This window comes from Hypanus sabinus, chromosome 12, assembly GCF_030144855.1.
Source record: "Hypanus sabinus isolate sHypSab1 chromosome 12, sHypSab1.hap1, whole genome shotgun sequence".
Classification (NCBI taxonomy): Eukaryota; Metazoa; Chordata; class Chondrichthyes; order Myliobatiformes; family Dasyatidae; genus Hypanus; species Hypanus sabinus.
The window spans coordinates 55,543,000-55,568,034 of NC_082717.1; the positions used below are offsets into that span (position 1 = coordinate 55,543,000).

At 39.4% G+C, this 25,035-nt stretch overlaps 1 protein-coding gene across 4 annotated transcripts in view; it reads left to right on the plus strand.

Annotated features, from left to right (window-relative positions):
• The first annotated feature begins 3,669 nt into the window (after nt 1-3,669).
• Nucleotides 3,670-25,035, plus strand: part of ccdc85a (coiled-coil domain containing 85A) — a 495,192-nt gene continuing 473,826 nt past the window's right edge. For 2 of the 4 annotated variants that reach the window (XM_059985983.1, XM_059985985.1), the window contains exon 1: nt 3,674-7,288. In XM_059985983.1, coding sequence (XP_059841966.1) covers nt 6,274-7,288 — 1,015 coding nt within the window. In that variant the 5' untranslated portion in view covers nt 3,674-6,273. Of the gene's footprint in view, nt 7,289-25,035 lie in introns of all 4 variants that reach the window. The other 2 variants (XR_009515121.1, XM_059985984.1) reach the window with 2 other exon arrangements.

Consider the following 25,035-nt stretch of genomic DNA (forward strand, 5'->3'; position numbering starts at 1 on the left):
GTATAGTACCTAATGGCATGTGACTTACGCTGGTTAGAATCTGCTCGGCAAGTCTCCTGCCCTAATAAACAGCATAGTGTTCCAAATAAACGAAGGGAATCACAGCAATCTTATTGATTTGTTTTTGTTATTTAAGAGTTGTCTCAAATAAGCAGCTGCCCCGATTAACTGATGGCCCAATTAACCGAAATCCACTGAATTGGTTATCTGTTAAGTTTTCTTAATAGGGTAGAAAGTAATTATTTATTGCTTTAGCCGCGGGCAAGATTTTTATGTTCATTTTCATCTTTGTTTCACAAAAGCCATGGAAAGAGGGAAATGGCAAAGAAAGCAAGCAATATCATCCAAAAGGTATAAATTGCTGGGAAAACATTGAAGATCAAACAACAACCATCAATAACAAAGACCGGCACAATGCATTTGATGTGTCAGTAATTTTGTAACAGTGGTAATTGGAAAATAAGCACACCCCTATATAGAATTGATCAAAATAGAGAGAGCGGGAAGAACAAAGTGATATCATAAACCATACAATTTGATTTTTGCAACAGAGAGAAGCTGGCAAACAATTTAAAAATACCTTGGGCTTCATAAACTGAATGTGAATGATGTTTTCATACAATCTCTACAAAATAATATAAAAGCTATTAAAATGCCAAAAGAATACAGTAATAACATAATCATGGTTATATGATGTGGGGTGATAAGCTCCTTCCTTGGGCACATGGGACGTCACTGGTATTTACTTCAAGGAATGGATCCTTTGCAGTGAATAACAAATCCAAAAGCAAATTCATCAGACATGCTAAGACTTCCCATTTGGATGATCTGAAAAAAAATCTTCTTAGCATCCAGCCTTGATATATTCACTCCAATGCTACATATATCTGTAGATATCAGGTGTTACAGTCAATGCATCACTCCAACTGAAAAGCTACTTGAAAACTGGAGATAAAGATAATATAAAATAAATTTAAAAATCTCATGTAATGATGCTCTAGCCTTTAAATTACATGCATTACTTATGCTGCTTCTGATGTTAATTCTTATAATTCTAAAATAAAACTTGGGGGGGGGAACTCAATGGGCAAGGGTGCTGTCCACTAAATACCTAGTTCCTTTCCTTTCCATTAACTTTAAATGTGCCGGCCCATTCACTATTGCATGTATCGTGCCTGTGTCAAATTTGATTATTATTTCCTTAATATTAGGAGTATATTGATTAAATTTCTTTGTGTATTTATCATGTTTTATAGATTGATAAATGAAAATTACTTTCTGTCACATAATTCAAAAGGCTAAATCATCTTTAATTATAAGTACATGTTCACCTGCTTATTCACTCTCAAACAATCATAACAAGGAACTTAATAAACATTCACATTCAGGCATAATGAGATTTGTGATAAAATTCACTACTGCTTTCAATGTGCCAACAGTCTTTGACCAGGGAAAAGGATAGATCAAAACCTCAGACTTAGCACATAACTTGGGACTTGGAGTAAGAGTGGGAGAGTTTAAAAGAGGTGAATCTCATTGCTTGTTTGTGAGTTTCACTTTACAGGTCATTAAAAGGGGAAAGTCAACTAACAGTAGTGAACAGGTTGATGCACCATCAATAACTCACACTGAGACGTAAGGCGAGATATCGGCTTTTATTGACTGGAAGAAGGAACCAGGAGTGAGTGTCTATCATACAATGTTCTGGAGACTGAGGCCGAGCGTCAGGCCTCAGATCTCCTTTATACAGGGGCCTGTGGGAGGAGCCACAGGAGCAGTCAGCAGGGGGCGTGTCCAGACAGGCACATAGTTCACCACACAGGTATTTAGTTAATTAGCTAATTATCAGTAACTAATAAAAATAAGCTTGGGTCAATTAGAGTGGTCATTGTGAGAGTGGACCAGTGTAGGAGTGAGGAGGCTTTGGCTCAACAGGCTTCAGTGTGAAGAGGGTGGGTAAGTGGCTTGATGCTCAGAGTAAGAACAAGATATTGGAAAGGCAAATTTCATTGATTGATCAATTGGAGGGCACTTTATCCAATAAAGAGAGGGTAAGGTGATGAATATTTCTCCTTGATGGTCACTGAGGGGTCAACTCTGATTGTTCAAGATATAAGGGAAATGGGTACAGATGTTTTGGAGGATATATTTGCAGGCTTACAGAACATTAAGGAGGATAAATCCCTGGAGCCTGCCTGAGTACATCCTTGGACTTTGTGGAGGCTAGGGAGGATTGTGGAGGCCTGTGTGGAGATATTAGCCATTGGTGAAGGTCTTGTAGCTTAGAAGGTGGTGAATACAAGGAGAAGCCAGGGGACAACAGACTAGCCAGCCTGACATCAGTAATGCGAATGTTACTGGGGCAGAATCTACCAGTGTCTAGAGAAATAGAGTCTGATAAGGAGGAGTCCACATGACTTTATGTAGGAACTCATGCTTGGTGAACCTTTTAGAGTTTAATTAAGAAGTACCCAAAAAGTAGATAAGGATAGGACAGAAGACGTTGTCTGTTTGGACTTTGGAAAGGCATTTGACAAGGACCCATATGGTAGGATGCTCTGGAAGATTAGGTCCTATGGAATTCAAGGAGAACTAGCTACCTGGATTCAAAATTCTTTTGGAGGTAGGAAGCAGTGGGTGGTGGGTGGTGGTTGAAGGTTGTTACTCAGAGTGGTGGTTTGTGACTAGTGGTGTGCCACAGGAGTTGGTGTTGGAACTCTTGCTATTAATTGTATAAATGATTTGGATGTGAATGCACAAAACTTGATCAGTAAATTTGCAGATGACAGAAAATTAAGAGATGTTGATAATGACAAAGGTTATAGTAGATTACATGTGGACCTTGATTGTTTAGGGAAGTAGGCTGATGAGTGGCCAATGGATTTGAATACTGATAACAGTGAGGTGTTGCATTTTGGAAAGTGAAACTGGCATAGGACTTTTATACTATGAATGGTACCATGAAGGGCACCAGAGAGTGTAATGGAACAGAGACTTGGAAGTATAAGGGCATAATTATTTGAAAGGGGTGTCAGAGAGACAGTAGTGAAAATGCGATGAGAATTATGTTGCAGTTGTTGATGAGGCTGCAGTTGGAGTATTGTGTAAAGGCAATATCCTGTTACAGGAAAACTGTAGTTAATCTGGAAAGAGTGCAGAAAAGATTTATGAAAGTTGCCAGGACCAGAAGACTCTCAGTTACAAAGAAATGTGGCTCGACTCGGTCTTTAATCTTTGGAATATAAGAAAATGAGGGGTGACCATGTATAATGGCTTAAAATTATGAGGTGTACATGGGTTGGATAGTAGGAGTCTTTCCCCTAGAGTAGGGGAGACCCAAACTAGTGCATCAGAGGCGAAATGTTTAAAAAGAACTTGAGGATCAACTCTTTCATGCAGGTAGTCAGAATCAGATATAATATCACCAAAATATGTCATTAAAATTGTTATCTTTATGGCAGTAGTACAAGGAAATACATGATAAATAAATAGAGAAAAAAACTGAGTTACATTAAGTATATATATATATATGTCTTTTAAATAGTTAAGTTGCCCTGGAGAGGTAGGGCTTAAAGGGATGTGGGCCAAACGCAGGAAATTAAGACTAACTGGGTGGGAACTTTGGTTTGCATGGACTTGTTAGACTGAAGGACCTGTATAAATGTTGTTTTGCTCTATCATTCAAAGGTTCATTTTATTGTCAAAGTTACACATGTACAACTGGTATTTGTCTTCTCCAGATAGGCATGAAATACAGAAAGAAAATATATCAACTTTTTCCCCCAGCATGAAAAAGAAGCAAAACTTGCAGAATCCATAATCCCCCCACCACCTCCCCTGCAGAAAAAAAGTGACAATAGCAATCTTTAACTCCCTCACCAGCAGGAAAAAAAGTGACAATAACAATCCCCAACCTCTTCACTTGCAGAAGAAAAATCACCAACAATTACAATCCCCAACCCATATAACTCATGGACTTCCAGGCACCAATGGTCTCTGTCCTATGTGCTACTGAGACCTAGGAGGCACCTAAAGGCATGGAAGGATACCACAAAAGCTGTTTCTGCACAATTCTCCAAATCCACTGGAAACGCAGGAAACCAGTGGCCACCACAGTAGTGTAGCTAGGGGCATCCGAGTTCAGAGTTCAGTTCCATTTGTAAGGAGTCTCTGTACATCCTCCCTGTGGAATGCGTGGGTTTTCCCTGGGTGCTCTGGTTTCCTCCCACAGTCCAAAGGTGTACTAGTTAGGTTAATTGGTCATTGTAAGTTGTCCCATGATAGGGTTGGGGTAAATTGGGACTACCGGGGCGTCACGGGGAGGGGTGTGGTTTGAAGGGCAGAAAGAGCTACTCTGTCCCATATTGCTAAATAAATAGATAGATAGATAAGTGTCAGTGACATCTCCCAGATAAAGATCGCCAGTACTCAGGCTGCAATTGCACTCAGTCAGCTCCAGGCATAAGCCATGCTTTTCATTTATCCAGCAACAGACTCCCAAAGCAGACTCTGTTCTGAACTTTGTCATGTGAAAGGGTGGTGAGGAAAAAATGTTTTCAAAGTCTCCTTAAAACAAATACAACATTCCCACTAACTTGTAAGATGCCCTGCCACATGCTTGTTCCAAGAGAAGAGGAAGCAGTCAGAAGTATAAAGGGCACACCTCATGACAAATTGCCATTGGCCCATTTTATCATCTGTGGAAGAGTCTGCTCATGTCTCATTGGTCACCTTATAACACAAGAACTAGAGGCAAGTCACCCTTGATCCTGAGTGTCCACCTAGGAATGGACTGATGACATTGTTAGCTATTATTGCTATCAGTCAAGGCTTTTTTGACAAGAGTCAATGGACATTCGGCCCATGCTGTCTAAGATGCCCTCTATGCTAATTTCCTTTGCTGGCATTAAGCTTGTATCTCTATATTCAATTTCAATCCAAGTACTTGTATAAATATTTTAGAAACCCTGTAATTGTGCATGCTTCCACCACTTCTTCTGACGGTTAATTTCATATAACCTCCACTCTTTGAAAAAATTGTCCCTCAGATTGTTAACGTTCTACTATCTCTCCCTCTGGAATTCTTTTAAAGCCTGAATGTGCTAATGCCAGCAAGCTGTGAAACATCGCTGCACACTGCATTTCAATATTAGCTGATTTTTAAAAAATTCACGTGATGAATGATATTTTTAACGTCAAATAGAAAAACAGTACTTTCTGCTATAAATGAACATGAAAAAATGCAGATTTTGGAAATAAAATCCTTGAAGTGTACATATTCATGATTTAGCTTGGGTAGCTGGTGGGAATCCTTTCTCTATGACTGAGTTGTCTAAGAACAGAGGACATTGGTTTAGGTTAAGGAGTATGAGTTTTTGAAGGGACCTGGGGCATCTTTTCACCCAGGGTGTGGCTGCAATTTAGAATGCACTAGCTGAGAAGCTGATTGAGGCAGGTGCTCTCCCAATGTTTAAGAGACATCTAAACAAGCCTACAATACTGGACAGTGAGCAGTTTCGCAGTAGCAACACTACAGTACTCTTTCACATATGTATTGTGTTTTATAGATGACAAAAATGGCTTTGGCAAGCCGTTTTCTGAGATCAATCCAATTATCACACGGTTGTTTGCAGGGCTTACTAGGTGAAATCTAGCTGTTTTCTTGATAGTGTGATTTGAATTCATAGATTCTTCATTAGCTGCGAATCTCTCTGAACTATCTGAAAAAGTTGAGTAAATATAATCACCTGCATGTGTAAAAAGGAGCAAGGGAGCATTTAAAGATTTGGCTTTGTGAAGGCAGGGGGTGATTCACATTGCCTGCTTTTGCAATGAAAAGAAAAAAGGTGGCTGGTCTAGTCAAATCTATCCCACGGCAATAAAAATAAAGTGCTGGTTCTTGGGCGTGACTGCTTTTTCTCTATTCTCCCAAGTCTCTGCATTTTAATATAAAGAATTCATCATCCGCAGTATTTTTCTTTCTTTCTGTTTCCAGCTGCAACATTATGCAATGTGGAGCCTACAAGTACCAGGTCGCATTTCGCGCAAGCATGCGCACTGACACTCCCCGGGCTGCCTTCGTCGGAAGCCCGGGCACCGGGGCTCGCGCCGCAGCATCTCGCGACCAGTCATTCAGCGGTGGCGCGGCTGCGGAGCGCGCAGCACAACCATGCCCCGCGCTGACCGGCACAAGAAATAATTTGTGGGGCGGAATAGATCCGTATATATCCACAAGGAAAACTATTTCTATTTGTACTATTGTCCAAAATAAAAATGACTAAGAACGCAGAAGGCTCGCGGGAGGACCTGTCAAAAATTGCGGACGAAGAGCTGATGAAGTGGAGTAAGGAGGAGCTGGTGAGGAGACTTCGGAGATCTGATGCCGAAAAGATGACGGTCATGATCGATCACAGCAACCTGATCAAAGAAGTGAACCGGCGGTTGCAGGTGCACCTGACTGAGATTCGGGGGCTGAAAGACATCAACCAAAAGCTACAGGAGGACAACCAGGAGCTCAGGGACCTCTGCTGCTTCCTGGACGATGACCGGCAGAAAGGCAAGAAGGTGTCGCGGGAGTGGCAGCGGCTGGGCAGGTACACTGCGGGAGTGATGCGCAAAGAAGTTACCTTGTACCTGCAGAAAATGAAGGAGCTGGAGGCCAAGCAGGACGAGGTGGTGAGAGAGAACTTGGAGCTGAAGGAGATGTGCCTGCTGCTGGACGAGGAGAGGGGTGTGGGCAGCCGTTGCTCCATAGACAGTCAGTCCAGTCTGCTGCACCTGAGCGCCACAAGTGGTTCAAGAGATGTGGGCGACGGGAGCAGTACCTCCAGCACGGGCAGCACCGACAGCCCCGAGCACCACAGCCAGCTGGCAGGGGGCAGCCCCGAGCATCTCCAGAAGCACCGGGCACCCGGCGGGGGCAGCCCCGAGCACCTGCAAAAACACCGAGGAGGAGGTAGCCCCGAGCACCAGAAGCACAGCCTGAACACCGGCAGCCCAGAGCTCCTGCCCAAGCACATGAGCGGCAGCGCCGAGCACCTCCCCAAGCACATGATCAGCTCGAGTCCCGAGCACCCAAAGCACATGATGATTGGCACCCCGACTCCGGAGCATCTGCAGCAGCACCGGGGTGCTAGCCCCGAGCGCCTTAAACAACACTACGGAGGCAATTCTGAGCACTTTAAACACCTGGGCAGCAGCAGCAGGGAAGGAACTCTGCGGAGACCATCGGCGGCAGCAGCAGACGAGCTTTCGCCTCATCACAGAAGTATATACAATGGGATGAATGGTGGGTTGGTAGACCTACTGAAACCACAGGTGTTTTTGCAGAGACTACAGGCACATAGCCACAATATCTGATTCACTTGGGGCTTAGTGTATTGATTTCAGTGCATTAATAGAATGCGTTTGGCCACATGCGCCAATAACGCATGTGTTTAATAACTGCACGAAGGTTACTGATGCATGTTTATTTGCTTGCGCATCTTATCTATCTTTTATAGTGTAATACCCATACATTGTTAATTTGAAAACGAGCAGGTAGACCATTCTGCGGGTTTTATTGTAACACCACAATTAATGCATGAAATCAATGCATTATGCAAAACATTTAAGAAATCCTAATTCCTATTAAAACCAAAAATACAATATGTTTTTAGGCAGCAACTTAAATATATAAAAGAGTAGTGCTTTTTGTTGGTGATAAGCTGTAAGATTTCTATTTAAATTTTAACTGCAGTCTTTTGGTACACAATAAGTGACAGCCACTTATTTTTCCATCTAAATAAGTAATTTTAATTGCATAGCAAATTTATACTCATGTGCCACAGTGCAATAGATAGCAGTGCATACGTTGTTTAAGTCTATTAATGTACCAGGTTTACTGATAAAATGCATTTTAATCTTTCCCTTATCAATATTAAATAACAAACAGCCCATCTTCAGCAGAAATATCCTAATTGTGGGTGTTTGGACCTTTGGTCCTCTATATGGTGCATAATTAAAGTCTATCAGGATTTCAAAAAAAAAATCACATTGCTTTTCCAATAATAAAAACCAGTTATTGGATTACTTGCAATTAGCTGAATTGCAGATCATTTAAGTAATATAGATTTTATTCTTTGAACTGGTTTGTGCCTTCCTGCTTAAAAATATATAAAACAAACCATCATCATTATTGCCATAAATATCTGTTTCATATCACAAGATGTTTCATATCAAATGTACAAATTGTAATATAAAATCCTTTTCTTAGTTGTAAACACGTTTCATAGACTTTCATTTAAAATGGATTTCGTAATTAACAGGAATTAAAGGAGGAATCTCCTTTTAAAAACTCCAAAGGCATCAATATTCTTGTGTCAGGTAAATGAAATTTAAAGAATGTACTTGCCAGATAGTAAAGCTCCAAAGCAAACTTTATTCCAGGCTCAATATTGTACTGTTTCTTTGAAAGGCAACGCTAAACTTTAATGATATGCCTTTCAGTTTGTTAATTAATGGAACATAATTCTTATAATCTGTATTTTCCAGATGAATAATTTTTGTTACAGTGATTTTCTGATTTGAAGGAAGGCATGAAAGGAACTGCAACATTTAATGCCAGTGTGTAGCTAAAAGATCATGATTGTAAAGCAGTGCAAAAAAATGGTGTTAAGTGTGTTGTGGCTATTTTCTGGTGGGCCTACTGTAAATATTGATCCAGTCTTGATTTCAATTTAAATTTGGGTTGCTTACAGAAGATTATTAATTCATTTCCAAAACCCTAAATTTGATGGCCCAAGCAGAAACTTGATTGCTTTAAGTATATCTTTGCGGCACAGTCATCTTGTGCAGTTCTAAAATAGTTGAGATGTGTCATGTAACTGTGTAGCCAGTTAAATTCTTGTTTGATTGACTGCAGGTTTAGAGATGATTAATTTGGCTAATAGCTAATGGGGCCTTCACACTGGCAACAAATATCTTTTAAGAATAAGTTCAAACTATGCTCTGCATTGTTGACTTGTGTCCAGTTACAGTTTATTAGTAGTCTACAAGTTCTTTACACTGGTGCTGATGTCTTCAGATGACTGAAATAACATGCAAAAATTGCATAAACTAAATAAATGCTGCTCAATGTTTGATTGGTATTTAATTGGGTTTGAATATTTCTCCTTTTAAGAGTCATCTTTAAAACCAATCCAAACCCTGATAGTTTAAAGCTTCCAATGAAAATGCATTTTGGTTGATTCCAGAAAGATGTTAACCCACAGTATATAAATGTCCAGTTAAAAAATAAGCAAAGATGGAAAAGAGATGATTGCACAATGTTAGAATTAAGGCACATTATTGTGAGCATTATTGTTGAATCTCTCCTCTGTAATTTTATTTGGTGATTTATGTCGATGCTGACTTGGTGTGACGTAGCAAAAATGTTGTCAATTCTTATGTAGCATTTCTTAGCACAGAACCATGAACATGACTTCTTAAGTTATTGAGGTGGAATGTCTAGAATAAATCAAATTGGAACTAAATGATGACTGTAGTGAAATATGTGCAATCCTCTTTGGCTCTAGCTAGATCTTTTTTTCCCAACACATGGATGGGTAATTGGAGAGACACGCAAGGCTGATTGGGATGGGATTTAGGGGTTAATTGGCTATTGGAATTGCCATGGCACAACTGGTGTGAACTACAATACTTTTTAAAGCCAAGATATGAGTGAAAGAGTCGGAGATCTGGAAACTCCTAAGTCAAGCTGGTCAAAAGCCATGTGCAGTAGCTGTCACCATGAAGGACTTTAGGTTTGAAGAGTTCAAAATGAAATTCAGTGCCAAAAGCACTGAAATTTTCAGTGCCTGATCTTTTTGTTTACTAAATCCACTCCCTTTCTTTTCTCTATTAGTCTGTTCACTTTTTCATGTTACATATGTGTTCTACACTTCTCTTTGGATAACTGATATTGTAGTTGTTCCCAAAGTCTCTTATAGTGGTACATTCCAAATTGTATCCAGATAATGCAGAAAACCTTAATTTGCCTTTTTTTTCTATAAAAGTATTTGCATTTATTTATTGCCTATCATGTATTTTGAGTCATTGAGGAGTGATTTTCTGAAACTTATTGCATATATAATATTGGAAATATGAAAGCCAATGTAAGCATGGCAATCTCCCATGAGTAGTAGTATTAATAATCAAGTGGTCTGCTTTTGTGAAGTTGAATAAGGAATAAATTTTGGGCAGTAGGTCAGGCAGTAGATCACTTACCTCGTCCTGATCATTTCCATCCACTTGAGAGAGCAGACCTTTCATTTGAAGGATGGCACTTCAGAAAGGGAAACAGTTTTTAAAAAGGGAAGATTTGTATTTATAATTAGATAAGGGTTCAGAAGTATTTTAAAAAATTATCTTGAGTCCATATGTGTGACAAGGAGATAGCTCCAATAAACCTACTTAACTTTCTGCTCCAAGGCCCTGAAATTCATTGTGTGAATATAGTCTGTAATTCTTTAGGGGGAAAAATCATCTCTACTCAACAAAGAATTACAAGGATGAATTCATAGCATGGTATTAAAGTAGTTTCAAGTTCTAGTAGACTTCTATGTTTAAACTTGAAAGCTTCATCTTATGGGAATCACAATAAAAAATGAAAGAAGTATTATGAGGATTCAGAAATAATTTCCACATTAAGATTAAAATTGAATTTACCAATTATTTATTTTTGGATCTTATTAGCTAATTAATATGTGAACATATATGTACCAAATGTGTTGGGTGTGTTGATATACGTAATAATCCCCTTTCAATTTTGACAAGCTGATAGATAATTTTTAAAGTTTTAAAATTTTTTAATCAGTACAGGGCAAATGTTGGATATCCAGAAGCTGTTAATACCACTTGCTTCATTGTTTGGATTACTGTGATCTTAAGAGTTTTTCTTGAAATGTAAAAATGTTTTTATTTTGGTGACCTTGTTTAATCTTAGTGGTAGCCCTTGATTCCCATATGTATGAAGTGCAACATGAGGTAAACGATTTGTTACCATTTTCAGTTCACTTTTATTTAACAGAAGGTGATAATATTTGAGCAAATAGCACTTTACAGGTTTTGCAAGAGAAATAATAAAAACACTTATCATAAGAGCTAAGTAGAAGTACAGGTAAAGTAAATCAAAAATGTACCAGGAGCTGCTAACATACTTTCTGGCTCATTATTGATGTGTTCCATTTCAGAAATATTTGAGTTTTGTATTGATGAGTTCTGTCTGTATCAATGGTTGTCTAAATACTGTATCTCATTGTTCATTACAACAGAATCTCCAAAAATATATCTGTCCAGTGTGAAATGTAAGTAAATGTCCTTATCTGATAATCAGCTTGGTGGTGTGTTGACTGCAGTTATTCTGTTCAAGTCTAATTCTCTGCCTTCTCTTGAACTGTAGTGTTTTGTCTCCTTTGCTTTTCTAAGATGTTTCTGTCTTTCAAGCCTTCATTTTAGTGTTTGGCATGCTGGTCATATCAATGCTTTTAAATGAGGAAAAATCTTTAAGGATTGTTTATTTTGCTCAAGTTTTATATCTTAAAAACAAAAAGACATTGATTGTTGGGAAATTTTTGTATGTGAGAACTTGGCAATGACTGCTATCTTCAATCAGTTTGCATATGATTTAACAGAGAGGCCGTACAAATGCACCTCTTGGAAAGGGTCACTATATTGTGATTAGGAGTTTGAATGTTGGGTTACTTGCTTTCCCTTGCTGAAGAGCATTGAATCCAGTTGTAGTGATGCTAATTTTGCCTGGTAGAAATATGATCCTTCAACAAATAGTGTGGATTACACCTTTGCTTAGTACTTTATGGTTTACTCTGTAGTGAATTAAACATTCAAGTATATTGTGTCAGAAGATGTCTTTTCCTCTCCTTTTAAAATTGTACTTTTTATATTAGTTACTTGCATTCTAAAACTGCAGAGGTGAGTTTCATTAGATATTTTACCTTGGTGGTTATAACCTTTTTTTGTGTACCTCCAAACTGGATTTCCTAGTGAGTATTTCCTGCATCTTCCTCTTCTTGCCACCTTCTCTTTGGGAGAGTTGCCTTCTGACTGTGTCATTATTTTGTAGCATTGTTTGACTTCATTACTTTGACCAAGTTGGCTAATTATCATGTCTGAGCCCATACTATGTCAGTTAATAAAGACTTAACTAGTGAGATGGATCCTAATCTCAGCTGACGCCTACAGTTGTACTGAAAGCAGTTGTTGCCGGGTTGTGTTTGTGGTTGGAGATGCTCTTACTTTTTTCTGGCATTGTTTGGATGCACAGGTTCCAATTACCTGAGTTGTTTAGCCTTTCACTAGTTTAATAAATGATTAGAGGAGCTGTTTATTATGTGTTAGTCCAGTGATGTAAATTCTTAACAAAGAATATGGTTCTATCAAAAGGAAAGCTTATTTCATTGAAATCATAAGGTTGAATTTTAACCTTTGAACTTTTAACCTTTGTGTTTTTCATAAAATAGGATGGGGCATGGGTAGATAGTGAAGAAAATTATCAAAAATTACAAAAGGATCTTGATCAGGTAGTAAGTGAGATGAGGAGTAGCAAATGGTATTCAAGCCAGATAAGTGAGGGGTTTTGCATTTTGGGAAGTCAAACCAGAGAAGAACTTTCAGGGTAAGTGGTAGGGTCTTGGCAGTTTTGTGGAGCAGAGGGGCCTAGGAATTCCCTGAAAGTGCTATCATATGTAGACAGGGTGGCGAAGAAGGCATTTGACATGCTGGTCTTCATTCAGAGAATTGAGTATAGGAACGAAACACAGCCTACTGGAGAAACTTGGTTGGAAGAGCCCCATTGGTGGGAGAAAAGAAATTGACTGTTTCTTCCCCCCCCTCCCCCACCACCCGCTGCTGCTCAACCCACTGAATTTAGCCAACAGACTGTGTATTGCTTCAAGTTTCGGCATTTGCAATCTCTTGTGCCTCCATTGAGTATTGAACATTGTGTTGCAGTTTTATGAGACCCTGTTGAGGTCACATCTGGAATACTATGTACAATTTTAGTTGTGCTGTTATAGAAAATGAACTAGAAAGAGTGCAAAAAAGATGGGGGTGACCCTGTAGAGGTGTACAACATGATAAGTATAGATTGAGTGAATGTATGCAGTTACTTTCCCAAGGAAAGTGAATAAAAAATCTAGAAGGTGAAGACTTGAGGTGAGAAGGGAAATATTTAAAAGGGACCTGACAGTCAATTTCTTCATGCAGATGGTGTGCAACATGGAAAAATCTGTCATAGGAAGTTGTTATTCAGAAGATATTCTGATAGGTAGATGGATAGAAAAGGGTTAGAGGGATATGGGCTAATGGGACTGACTGAGATGAACATCAGTTGCCAAGAATAAGTTGGGCCAAAGGGTCTGTTTCTATGCCCTATTACTTTATGACTCAATAATAAGATGATTCAGAGTAGCATTTCCTGTGGTAGTCCTGATAAGTGGAAGATCAAAACGGGTGTAATGAAGGGCAATAGGTGACAAATGAAGGATCAATCATTGATTGTGTTTTATAGGGTTATTATTTCCTGTCTACAAATGAGAGAAATATTTCAGGGAAATTTCTGCAGAGTTTATGAATGATAGCATGTCAGCTGTATTATAGTATAGCATTCCCTTAAATTCTGTAGGTTAGATCAAAGTTGTATTGTAAATTTTCCAATTTTTGTATTTTGATTAATGTATTTTGTGTATATTTATTCTCAGTTCATGAAACCAATTTTCTTGTGGAGGTAGTTTTTTTGCATAAACTTTATTGCAGACTTCTAAGCAGACAAAATTTCATAGATGCAATATGAGCTTGATGTCACAAATATGATCTAAAGCAAAGTTGGATGGAAATAACAGTGCAAGCTCTGAATACTCATCTCAAAGGATACCAAGATTGGATGGAACAAGGGGACAATTTGCTTTTGTTGTTCCTGTATTTGGTTACTTTGACATCAATGGGAAAGCTAGGATAGGAGTCAACGGAGTGAACCTAATTTTCTTCTATTAGTTGAGCTCTTCATTGAAAAGAAGACCTGCTAGTAATGCTGGTGCAACACACTCAAGATAGTAGAGGAACTCAGCAGGTCAGGCATCATCTATGAAAATAAATAAACAGTCAACGTTTTGGGCCAAGACCTTTCATCAAGACTGGGAAGCAAGGGGGAAGATGCCAGAATAAGAAGGTGGGGGGAGGGGAAAGAGGACAAGCTAGAAGGTAATAGGTGAAGCCAGGTGGGTGTGAGAGGAGGGATGAAGTAAGAAACTTGGAGGTGCTAAGTGGAATAGGCAAAGGGCTGGTCAAGTTGGAATCTGATAGGAGAGTGTATTATGGGAGAAAATGAATGAGGACAAGCACTAGGCCATAAGCAGGTGAGGAGAGGAGACAAGAGGTCAGAGTGGGGAATTGAAGAAGAGGGAAAGGGAAAAGAAAATCCCAGGAAGTTGGAGAAACTGATGCTTATGCCACCAGATTAGAGGTCTATGCTCAGAACATGAGGTGTTGCTGCTCTAACCTTAGAGTGGCCTCATCATGGCAGAAGAGGAGGCTGTGGACTGACATGTTGGAACAGGTATGAGGATAGGAATTAAAATGGATGGCCACTGGGAAACTCTGCTTTTTGCAGAAGGAGCTGAGATGCTCAAAAATGTGGTTCACCAATCTATGTCGTGTCTCAGCAGTGTAGAGGAGGCTGCATCAGGAGGACTGGCTGCAGTAGATGAACCCAACAGGTTCACAGGTGAAGTTTTGCCTCACTTATAAAGACTTTGGGACCCTGAATGGAGGTGAGGGAGCAAGTGAATGGGCAGGTATAGCACTTATGTTGCTTGCAATGATAAGTGCTGGTAGGGAGATTAGTGGGGAGGGACGAATAGAGAAGAGAGTCATGGAGGGAGCGATACCTGTAGAAAGTGAGTAGTGGGGGGAGGGGTTAAAATGCATTTTATGGTAGGGTGAAGATGGCGGAAGTTGTAGACAATGATGTGTTGGGTGCGGAGGCTCATGGGTGGTAAGGGAGGACAAGAAGAACCCTTTTGTTGGTTTCAACTTTTCACTGGAACACTTGAATGAGTCTCTGTTTAACAATAAGCATACACCCCTGAAATGATCTAGAGTGGGGGATTAAGTGATGATACTAAATTTCTTGCCTATATGTAACATTAAATTTGACTTGTAAATCTTGTACACCTTATTTTTAAGCTAACTTTTTTTTTAAAAGCTTTCCTACTTCTAATATTTGTTTATCTGCACTTCTGATGCTACTGTGACACTAATTGCCTTTGGGATCAATAAATTATCTATGAACATTGAACATTGAATTATCTATCTTATGTAGACTATGCAGTGCTCCATAAAATTGATACAATGCTGTACTGTTGATGGGATGGTATTTGAAGTTGGAAGTTGAAGTATACAGTTAGTCACAAAATGTTCCAGACTCTCAGAGAGGTTGTTTTGACTACCATCTGCAGGTTAATTTGTAGATTGATGTCTCTAACTCAATGATTAGATGTTCAGCAAAGTTTAAGCTATTTTGACTCCAGTTAGATGCACAATGATTGTAATCACAAAAATGTTTATTTGTGTTTTACATTTATTTTCTTTTCTGGCTATTTTTTTGATAATATTCAGATCTAAAGGTTGGTCCATTCCCTGCTGCTGGCAGCTTTCTCATAACGTTTTCTTTCTGAAGTGCCAAATTAAACCAAGGTTGGCTTACCAGAAACTATCATGCTTGAACCTCAGTCTCTAGGAGATTATCATATTGTTTTTAAAAAAAGCAGAATCAATGTCAAATTTGTGTTAAAATTGTTTCATTTTATAAGATGTAATGCGAATATATTATTGAAACATTTATATTTCTTGCTCGTATTTGCTGTTTTATATGAAGCTAGGTTCAGAGGACTGTAAGTTGATAATTTGGTGGCAATGTAATATAGTGGTTAGCACAATGCTTTACAGTACCGGCAATCTGGGTTTAATTTCCATCGCTGTCTGTAAAGAGTTCGTATGTTCTTCCTGTGGCTGTGTGGGTTTCCTTGAGTGCTCTGGTTTCCTCCCACGTTCCAAAGACCGATCAGTTGGTAGGTTAAGTGGTCCTTGTAAATTATCCTGTGATTAGGTGATGGTTCTAATTGGTTGCTGGGTGGTGTGGCTCGAAGGGCCTACTTCACACTGTATCTCAATCAATAAACTTAAATTGTCACTTGTAGGTTAGTAGTAGAATTTGGGAACAGTTGATGGGAATTTGGGGAGAATTAAATAGGATTATTGTAAAATCATGGTTAATGTGGACTTAATGGGACAAAGGGTCTGATTCCATGATATATAACTCTGAGATCACAAATCAATGACCAACAAAATATACTTGCAAAGTGTGGCTATTGTAACGATGTAGAAAAGAATTTACAACTTTTCAATTGTCATTATTCAAAGATGATGTTAAGCATTAGAAATTCTGCAGATGATGACAGTCCAGAGCAACACACAGAATGCTGGAGGAACTGAGCAGCTCAGGCAGCATCAATGGAGAAGAACAAACTGTCTGCGTCTTGGGCTAACACCCTTCATCAGGACATTAAGTACATCATAAATAATTTGCACAATTAATTTATCTTTGATATAATCCCTTATCATCCTATTTTTGAGTTGTGTGGATTTGTTTTATCAAGAATAATGTGATGCAGTCTTTTCTGTTTCTGGGCAGTTGTGTTATTTACTAATACATTTATTTTAATAGAATATATTTCATTTTTGAAGGTTTAACACTTTAAACGTGATTCTGTTCTAAGGCGGTAGAACTAATAATCAGTTTGTCTGTTTAAGGCAAGAAGTGAAAAATCAGAAACTCGGCTATGGTTTCCATTCCTGATTATGTCTAATACCTGTAATATCTGTTGAACTTTGTGTGTGGATGCAAGTGGCTATTGCTATGTTGGTTCAGATGTGGAGGAGTTAAAAAAGCCTTAACTTTGGCAGGCAATCAGAAAAGGAAGGGGATTTTGTATCTGAATTAGAATCAGGTTTATTATTACTGATGTATGTTGTGAAATTTACTGTTTTCTGGTGGTAGTACAGTGCAAGACATAAAATTACAATGCTGTAAAATAAACAGTGTAAAGTACAAGAGAGGAATGATGAAGTAGAACATGTAGCTCATTCGGAAATCTGCTTCCAGGAGTGGGGGGGGGGGGGGGAAGAACCTGATATTAAATGACTGAGTTTGGGTCTTCTTGCTCCTGTACCTCTTCCCCAGTGGTAGTGGTAAGAAAAGGCTTGTATTGGTGTTATTTTGTCCCAGATGCTAAGGGTCCATGATGATGCATGCTGCTTCCTACAGTGGGGAGTATCAAGCTTGTGATGGAACTGACTGAGGTTACAACCCTCCACAGCCTCTTTCAATCCTGCACATTGGAGTTCCATACCAAGCGGTGATGAAACCAGTCAGAATATTTCTGTAGAAACTTGTAAGAGTATTTGGTGTCATGCAAAATTTCCTTGTACCTAATGAAGTAGAGCAGCTGTTATGCCTTCTTTGTAGATAAGACCATAAGACATAGGAGCAGAATTAAGCCATTTGGCCCATTGAGTCTGCTCCACCATTCAATCTTGGCTGATCCTTTTATCTATCTCCTCCTCAACCCGTTTCTGGCCTTCTCCCCGTAACCTTTGATGCCATGTCCTATCAAGAACCTATCAATCTCTACCTTAAATACATCCAATGACCTGACCTCCACAGCTGCATATGGCAACAAATTCCACAATTTCACCACCCTTTCGCTAAAGAAGTTTCTCCACATCTCTGTTTTGAAAGGGTGCCCCTCCCTCCTGAGGCTGCGCCTTCTTGTCCTAGACTCTCCCACCATGGGAAACATCGTTTCCACATCTTCTCTGTCTAGGCCATTCAACATTTGAAAGGTTTCACTGAGATCCCCCTTGTCCTTCTGAATTCCAGTGAATACAGACCCAGAGCCATCAAATGTTTCTTGTATAAATCTTTCATTCCTGAAATCATCCTTGTGAATCTCCTCCTGGACCCTCTCCAATGACAGCACATCTTTTCTAAGATGAGGGGCCCAAAACTGTTCACAATACTCAAGGTGAGGCTTCACCAATGCCTCAGCATCATATCCTTACTCTTGTATTTTAGACCTCTTGAAGTTAATGCTGTCATGGCATTTGCCTTCCTCACCACTGACTCAACCTGCAAGTTAACCATTAGGATGTTCTGCACAAGGACTCCCAAATTCCACTGCATCTCAGATTCAAGAATGTGTTGGACTCAAGATCGATCCTCTGAGATGTTGATGCCCAGGAACTTGAAATTGCTCACCCCTTCCACTGCTAAACCTGCAATGAAGACTGGTGTGTGTTTTCTACTACGTCTGTTGAATTAATTGTTAAACAGCAGGAACAAATTGTCACTGGACCATTTTATTACATGACTATGATGGATTAAAAGAGGACAGGATATTCCTGAATGCATAATGTTCAAAATATTAGTAGGAAAGAAAGAAAGTGGGGTTGCTTTTCTAATTGACTATGATATTATGGAGTTGAAGAGAAAAGGTTCTTGAGACATAGGGATAGAATCCATAAAGTTATAGTCAAATAGCACGAAGGGGGCTGTCATGCTACTGGCACTATTCTGTAAGTTAACAAATCGTGCAAGGGAGATTTAGAAATCAAGCTGAATAGAAATTACTGTTGTGCTAAAGGAAGCAGTATAGGGGTTAGTGCAACACTTTACTGTATCAGTGATCAGGGTTTAATTCCCACCAGTGTTTGTAAGGAGTTTGTATATTCTTCCTGTGACCATGTGGGCTCCCTCTGGGTGCTCTGGTTTCCTCCCACAAACTAAAGACCAACGGGTTAGGGTTATTAAGTTGTTGTCATGTTATGTTGTCACCGGAAGGATGGCAACACTTGCAGGCAGTCCCCAGCACATCCTGGGACTGTGTCGGTCACTGATGCAAGTGTTGTATTTTTCACAAATGCAGGAGATACAACTCACACAAAATGCTGGAGGAACTCAGAAGGTCAGGCAGCATTTGTGGAAAAGAAAGAACAGTTGACGTTTTGGGCTGAGACTTCATCAGGACTGGAAACGAAAGACAAAGAAGCCAGAATAAGAGCATGGGGGAGGGGAAAGAGTAGAAGCTCAAAGGTGTTAGATGAAGCCATATGGGTGGGGGAGTGGGCATTCACTGGTACAAAAGCTGGATGAACTGTGCAGGTCAGGCAGCATCCGTTGAAATGAGCAGTCAACGTTTCGAGACCTTCGTCAGGTCTCGGCCTGAAACATTGACTGCTCATTTCAACGGATGCTGCTCGACCTGCTGAGTTCATCCAGCTTTTGTACGTGTTGATTTGACCACAGCATCTGCAGTGTACTTTGTGTGGGCATTCACTGGCCTGTTTTGGGCTATATCCACCACTTTCTGTTTCTGGGCATTGGTGTTTTCATACCAGACCATGATGCAACCAGTTAGGAATACTCTGTGAATCTATAGAAGTCTGTCAAAATTTTTGATAACATGTCAAATCTATAGAATCTTCGAAGAAAGTGGAGGTGCTGTTGTTGTTTGTTTGTGATGGCACTTATATGCTAGTCCCTGGATAGATCCTCTGATACACTGATGCAAAGGGATTTAAAGCTGCTGACCCTCTCCACCTCCATTCCTCTAACACTGCTGATGGATTTACAGTTTCTTCCTCTTGCAGTTGATAATCAGCTCTTTGGTTTTGCTGACTTTGGGTGAGAGGTAGTTGAGGTACCACTCAAAAAGATTTTTAATTTTCCTTCTACGTGCGATTTCAATACCACTTTCAATTCGGCCAGCAGCAGCAGACTTAAATACAGCATTGGAGATGTACTTAGCCACACAATCATAAGTATACAGTGAGTAGAGAGGGGCGATGAACATTCAACCCTGATGGTGAAAGTGGCGAGGATGTTGTTGCCAATCTGAACTAACTGTGACTGCCAGTGAGGATTACAACTACAGAACTGTTTGCTTGATCACACTGATGTCAAGAGCCTTTTAAATTTAAGAAAGCTATAATCTGTTCCATTTTTAGAATTTATTTTGGTAGTTAAGCTTATCAAGTGAATTTGTTTCGAATGAATTGAAGAGATTCTTAAACAATAAGTTGAATTGTAGCAGATTACTCGATGACAATGAAAATCGGATGAGAAATGTGGAATGGGTGGCCAATTCAATTTAATCTGCCTTGCATTCCTTTCCAAGTTAATAGACCTAGTGATATTTTGAGGTGCAGTTTAATAAAGAAAACATTATTTGCTTTCAGCAAGTGTCCTAAAATCATATCAACAGCTAGTCGTGTCCATTATTTTGTGAGCCTTTGTAGAACATGATGTAGAAGTGTTGCTGACTACCTCAAAGGCATAACTGATACTTCCTGTTCTGTTATTTCTTCATAAATCTTGGGTGATCATATAGTTTATTACTCTAATTTTGAAAGTCTGAGCTAAACTAAATCATTTTGAAGTCTATTTTCCTTAAGTTTAGTAGGTACAGTATTGGAATATTTTGCTTAGACACTAGTATCATGCACAGGAAATGAAATGAAATTGGAAATCTTTGAAAATCTGTGATAAGAATTTATCCTTAAAGTATTTATACAGTACCAACTACTTGAAAGCATTAATCATATGATATACAGAAAATTATTAATGGTAAATGGCATTGAGATCTCTTTGAAACTCCTGGTTTATTCTGATTCAATGATATGACATTAGCAGCATTCTTTTTCAAACCGTGCTCAAAAATAAATTCTGATAACTGAAATTCCAGGAGTGGAACAGAAGTTATTATGAACTTGCATTCTTTGTGAATGGTTAGCTGCTTTTACTATCTTCTCTAAAGGCTATTCTGGACAAGGTGCTTAATGGCTACTATGTGGATGAATAAACTCCAGAGATGAATCCCTATGCACAGACCAAAATTCTTTTTCTGTAAACATGGTGTTAGTTTCCAAAATAGTGTTTCTGAAATGTAATCTGTAAGTTGACATTCTGAGCCTAATAAATACTGAATTTGAGAGGATTTAGAGGAGTAATCCCATTTAGAATGATTTTCATTTGCAGTTAATCCCAGCCTCTATCCCTACAGTGTTAATGTATATTTGTGCAATGTCACTATGGATACTCTGATTTTTAATCAAATTGATGGGCTATATTTATGATGGAACTAGAATGGCACTTTCTACAAAGCAGTATTTGGATAGTGCATTGAAAACATTTAGGGTAACAATTGGTTGTTGATGTACTAATAGATTTTAGTTAGGTTTCCAACACTATTAACTAAGTGAAGAGGAAATGCTAATAGAAGGTTATCTTTGTATTATCATAGAACATGTTTTTCCCATTGATGCAGTACAAAAGTTTAAAAAGAAGTCCTTGAATGCCACAGGAGCCTTGTAGGGAGTATAGATGCTGCTGATTAAAATATACTCTGGGAGCCAGCCATCCAGACCAAAAGGTTTCCAGGTCCAGTTGTGAACAGGCAAGAACAAGATTAGTCACAGCCTTCAATATCAGGTTTCAAAGAAATCGATGATCATTTATGTTTAACTCGCCGTGTTGCACAAAAGGTTCTGACTCAACCTGCTCATCTGACCTGGAACTTCTAGTGGTCAAATATATCTTTGCCAAGGGAGTTTTCTTCCATCATCCTGTAGTGGTGTCCATTCCACCTCAGGCCAATAGAGGTGAGCAGCATAATCTGCAGGCACAAAACTGCACACGATGATGCCTTCTCTGTCATTGTGGGAGATTTCAATCTGGCCAGTTTGAAGCAGTATTTGAACATTACCACCAACATTTCACTGTGGAACCAGAAGAGTCACCACACTTGACCACAATTTTACCACCATCAAGAATGCTTACTGTGCCATCCCACACACACTTTTTGAAAAGTCCAATCACCTGCCTGTACGTCTGTTCCCAATGTATAGGCAGAGACTAAAGAGTACCAGTGGTGAAGTCCAAGAAGGTCAAGGAAAACAGAGGAACGTTTATAGGACTGCTTTGAGTCGGTGACTAGACAATATTCAAAGATGCATCTTCAAGTCTGAATGAATATGCTGCAGTTGATATTGATACTGACTTCATCAAGACCTGTGTGCCATCAGGAGCATACCGGCCATACCCAAACCAAAAACCATGGATGAACCAGGAGATTCGTAGTCTGCTGATAGCTGGCGTTCAAGACCAGTGATCTAGAACAATACAAGAAATTCAGCTATGATTCATGGAAGGCTATTTTAAGAGTGAAGAAACAATTATGATTGAAATTAGAGATGGAATCAGATGCCTGTCAGCACTGGCAGGTTTGCAGGCCATTACTTCCTACAAAGTGAAACCTAACACCATGGATAACAATGATACTTCACTCTCAGCTAAACGCAATGTCTTTTATGCATGCTTTGAAAAGAGAATAAAACTACTCCTGTGTGAATCCTGCAGCATCTGGTCACTCTGTGACCCCTGTCTTGGAGGCAAATGTCAGAAAAGTTTTCAAGAGCATGAACGAGGTATCAGGTCCTAATGCTGGATCTGGACCTGCTGCAATTTGCCTATCGCACAACAGATCTACAGCAGATTCATTCTCACTGGCTCTCCACTCAGCTTTGGATCACCTGGACAATAGTAATACCTATGTGAGGCTGCTGTTTACTGCTTACAGTTCAGAGTTCAACACAATCTGATCCCCAGTTCTAATCAGCAAGTTCCAAATCCTGGGCCTCAAATGCCTCCCTCTGCAACTGGATCCTTGATTTTCCTCACCGAGACCACAGTCTGTGCAGATTGGAAATAAAATCTCCTTGCTGACAATCAACACTGGCACGCTGAAAGATGTGTGCTTAGCCTACTGTTCTACTTTTTCTCTACACCCATGATTGTGTGACTAGGGCACAGTTCAAACACCATCTATAAATTTGCTGATGACACAACTATTATTGGCAGAATTTCAAATGGTGATGAGGTAAACAGGAGCAAGATAGATCAGTTGGTTGAGTGGTGTCACAACACAACCTTGCACTCAACATCAATAAGACCAAGGAATTGATTTTGGACCTCAGGAAGGGGAAGTTGAGGGAACCAGCCCTCATTGAGGGATCAGAAGTGGAAAGGGTGAGTACTTTCAAGTTCTTGGATGTCAATATTTCTGAGAATCTAGCCTGGGCTCAACATATTGATGCAGTTTCAGTGAAGGCATGGCAGTGGCTATATTTCGTTAGGAGTTTGAGGAGTATTTGTATATCACCAAAAATGCTTGCAAGTTTCTATCGATGTACAATGGAGAGCATTCTAGCTGGTTACATCACTGTCTGGTATGAAGGGGCCTCTGCACAGGATCAGAAAAAGCTGCAGAAGATAGTAAACTAGCTAGCTCCATCATTGGCACTAGCCAGTTGAGGACACTGTCAAAAGACGATGCCTCAAAAAGGTGACATCTATAAATCATCCAGGACATGCTCTCTTCTCATTGCTACCATCAAGCAGGAGGTACAGGAGCCTGGAGACACAACTCTTCATGAACAGCTTCTTTCCCACTGCCATCATATTTCTGAAGGGGCAATGAACTGGTGAACACTGCTTACTTTTTTCTTTCTCTTTTTGCACTTAGTATATACTGTATGTACTTACTGTGATTTATAGTTTTGTTACTAAGTATTGCAATGTTCTGCTGCCACAAAGCAACACATTTTACAACATATGTGTGGTGAACTACATATACCTGTCTGGACACGCCCCCTGCTGACTGCTCCTGTGGCCCCCCCCCCACCCCACTGACCGTGGCTCCTCCCACAGACCCCGGTATAAAGGCGATTGAGGCCTGAGCCCAGCCTTCAGTCTCCAGGATGTAGTATGGTGGTCAACTACTGCTTGTTCTTTTTTCCAGTCAATAAAAGCCGATATCTCACCTCATGTCACAGAGAGTTATTGATGGTGTATCAATATGCCAGTGATATTAAACCTGATTCTGTTTGTTTTTAATATTAGCATTTTTTTTTAGCAGAGGTCTGTTTCCATTATACTAATTTATTAGTTGTTTAAATTTTTTTCTTGAGGTTTCTCGTGGGCACTTTCAGTTCAAGATGTGATCAGTTGCTTGATGATAAAAACTGAGATTTTTATTTTGTCACTTTTTGATAGTTGGGCATTGCTGGTGCGGCAGGCATTTATTGCTCAACTCTAATTGCCCTTGAGAGGGTAGTATTGAACTGTTGGTCTGAGCAGCTGCAATCTTCTTGATACTGTTGGAAAAGAAACTTCAAGATTTAGGTCTAGTAAAAAAAATGCATTTCCAAGTCAAATTTAGAAATTTAGTTTTCCAGCGCTTCAAGTATATGTATGAATAAGTGCATAGCATTAGTGTTGTAATATTCAGAAGAAAAACAAATTAATTATATTATACAAAATTAGAAAAGGTACATGATTAAAATAAAGATGTTCATTAAGCAATTAATGTGCAAGCAACTGAGCTTTGGAATGTAATGCTGATTTTTATGTGGAGAAGACACTAAATGGATCAGTTGTATTGGGAGGAATGGTTGGACGGGTTAGACTTGTCTCTGCTGAAGTTCAGAAGGGCGAGTGAAACATGCAAGGTTCTGAGAGGGCTTGAAATGGCAGAATAGAGCAGATGTTTCCTTTTTGACCAGGATTTAGAAATAATTTTTACAGTTTATAACTTAGGGTGCAGAAATTATTTTTCTCTCAAGAGGTTTATGGTGCAGTAGTTCAGAACCCTTTACCTCAAAGGGCTGTGGAAGCAATCTTTGAATATTAAGTAGATTTAAGATGATAAACAAGGGTGTAAAGCTTATCAGAGTAGGTTTGAATGCATAGTTGAGCTTATAATCAGGTCAGTTTGAGCTTATTGAATGTTGGAGCAGGCTTGAAGGGATGCTGCTCCTAATTCTCATGTACGAGGGGTAAGAAATTTTACAGTTGCTGTAGTACTTCTGTTTGGACCACACCAG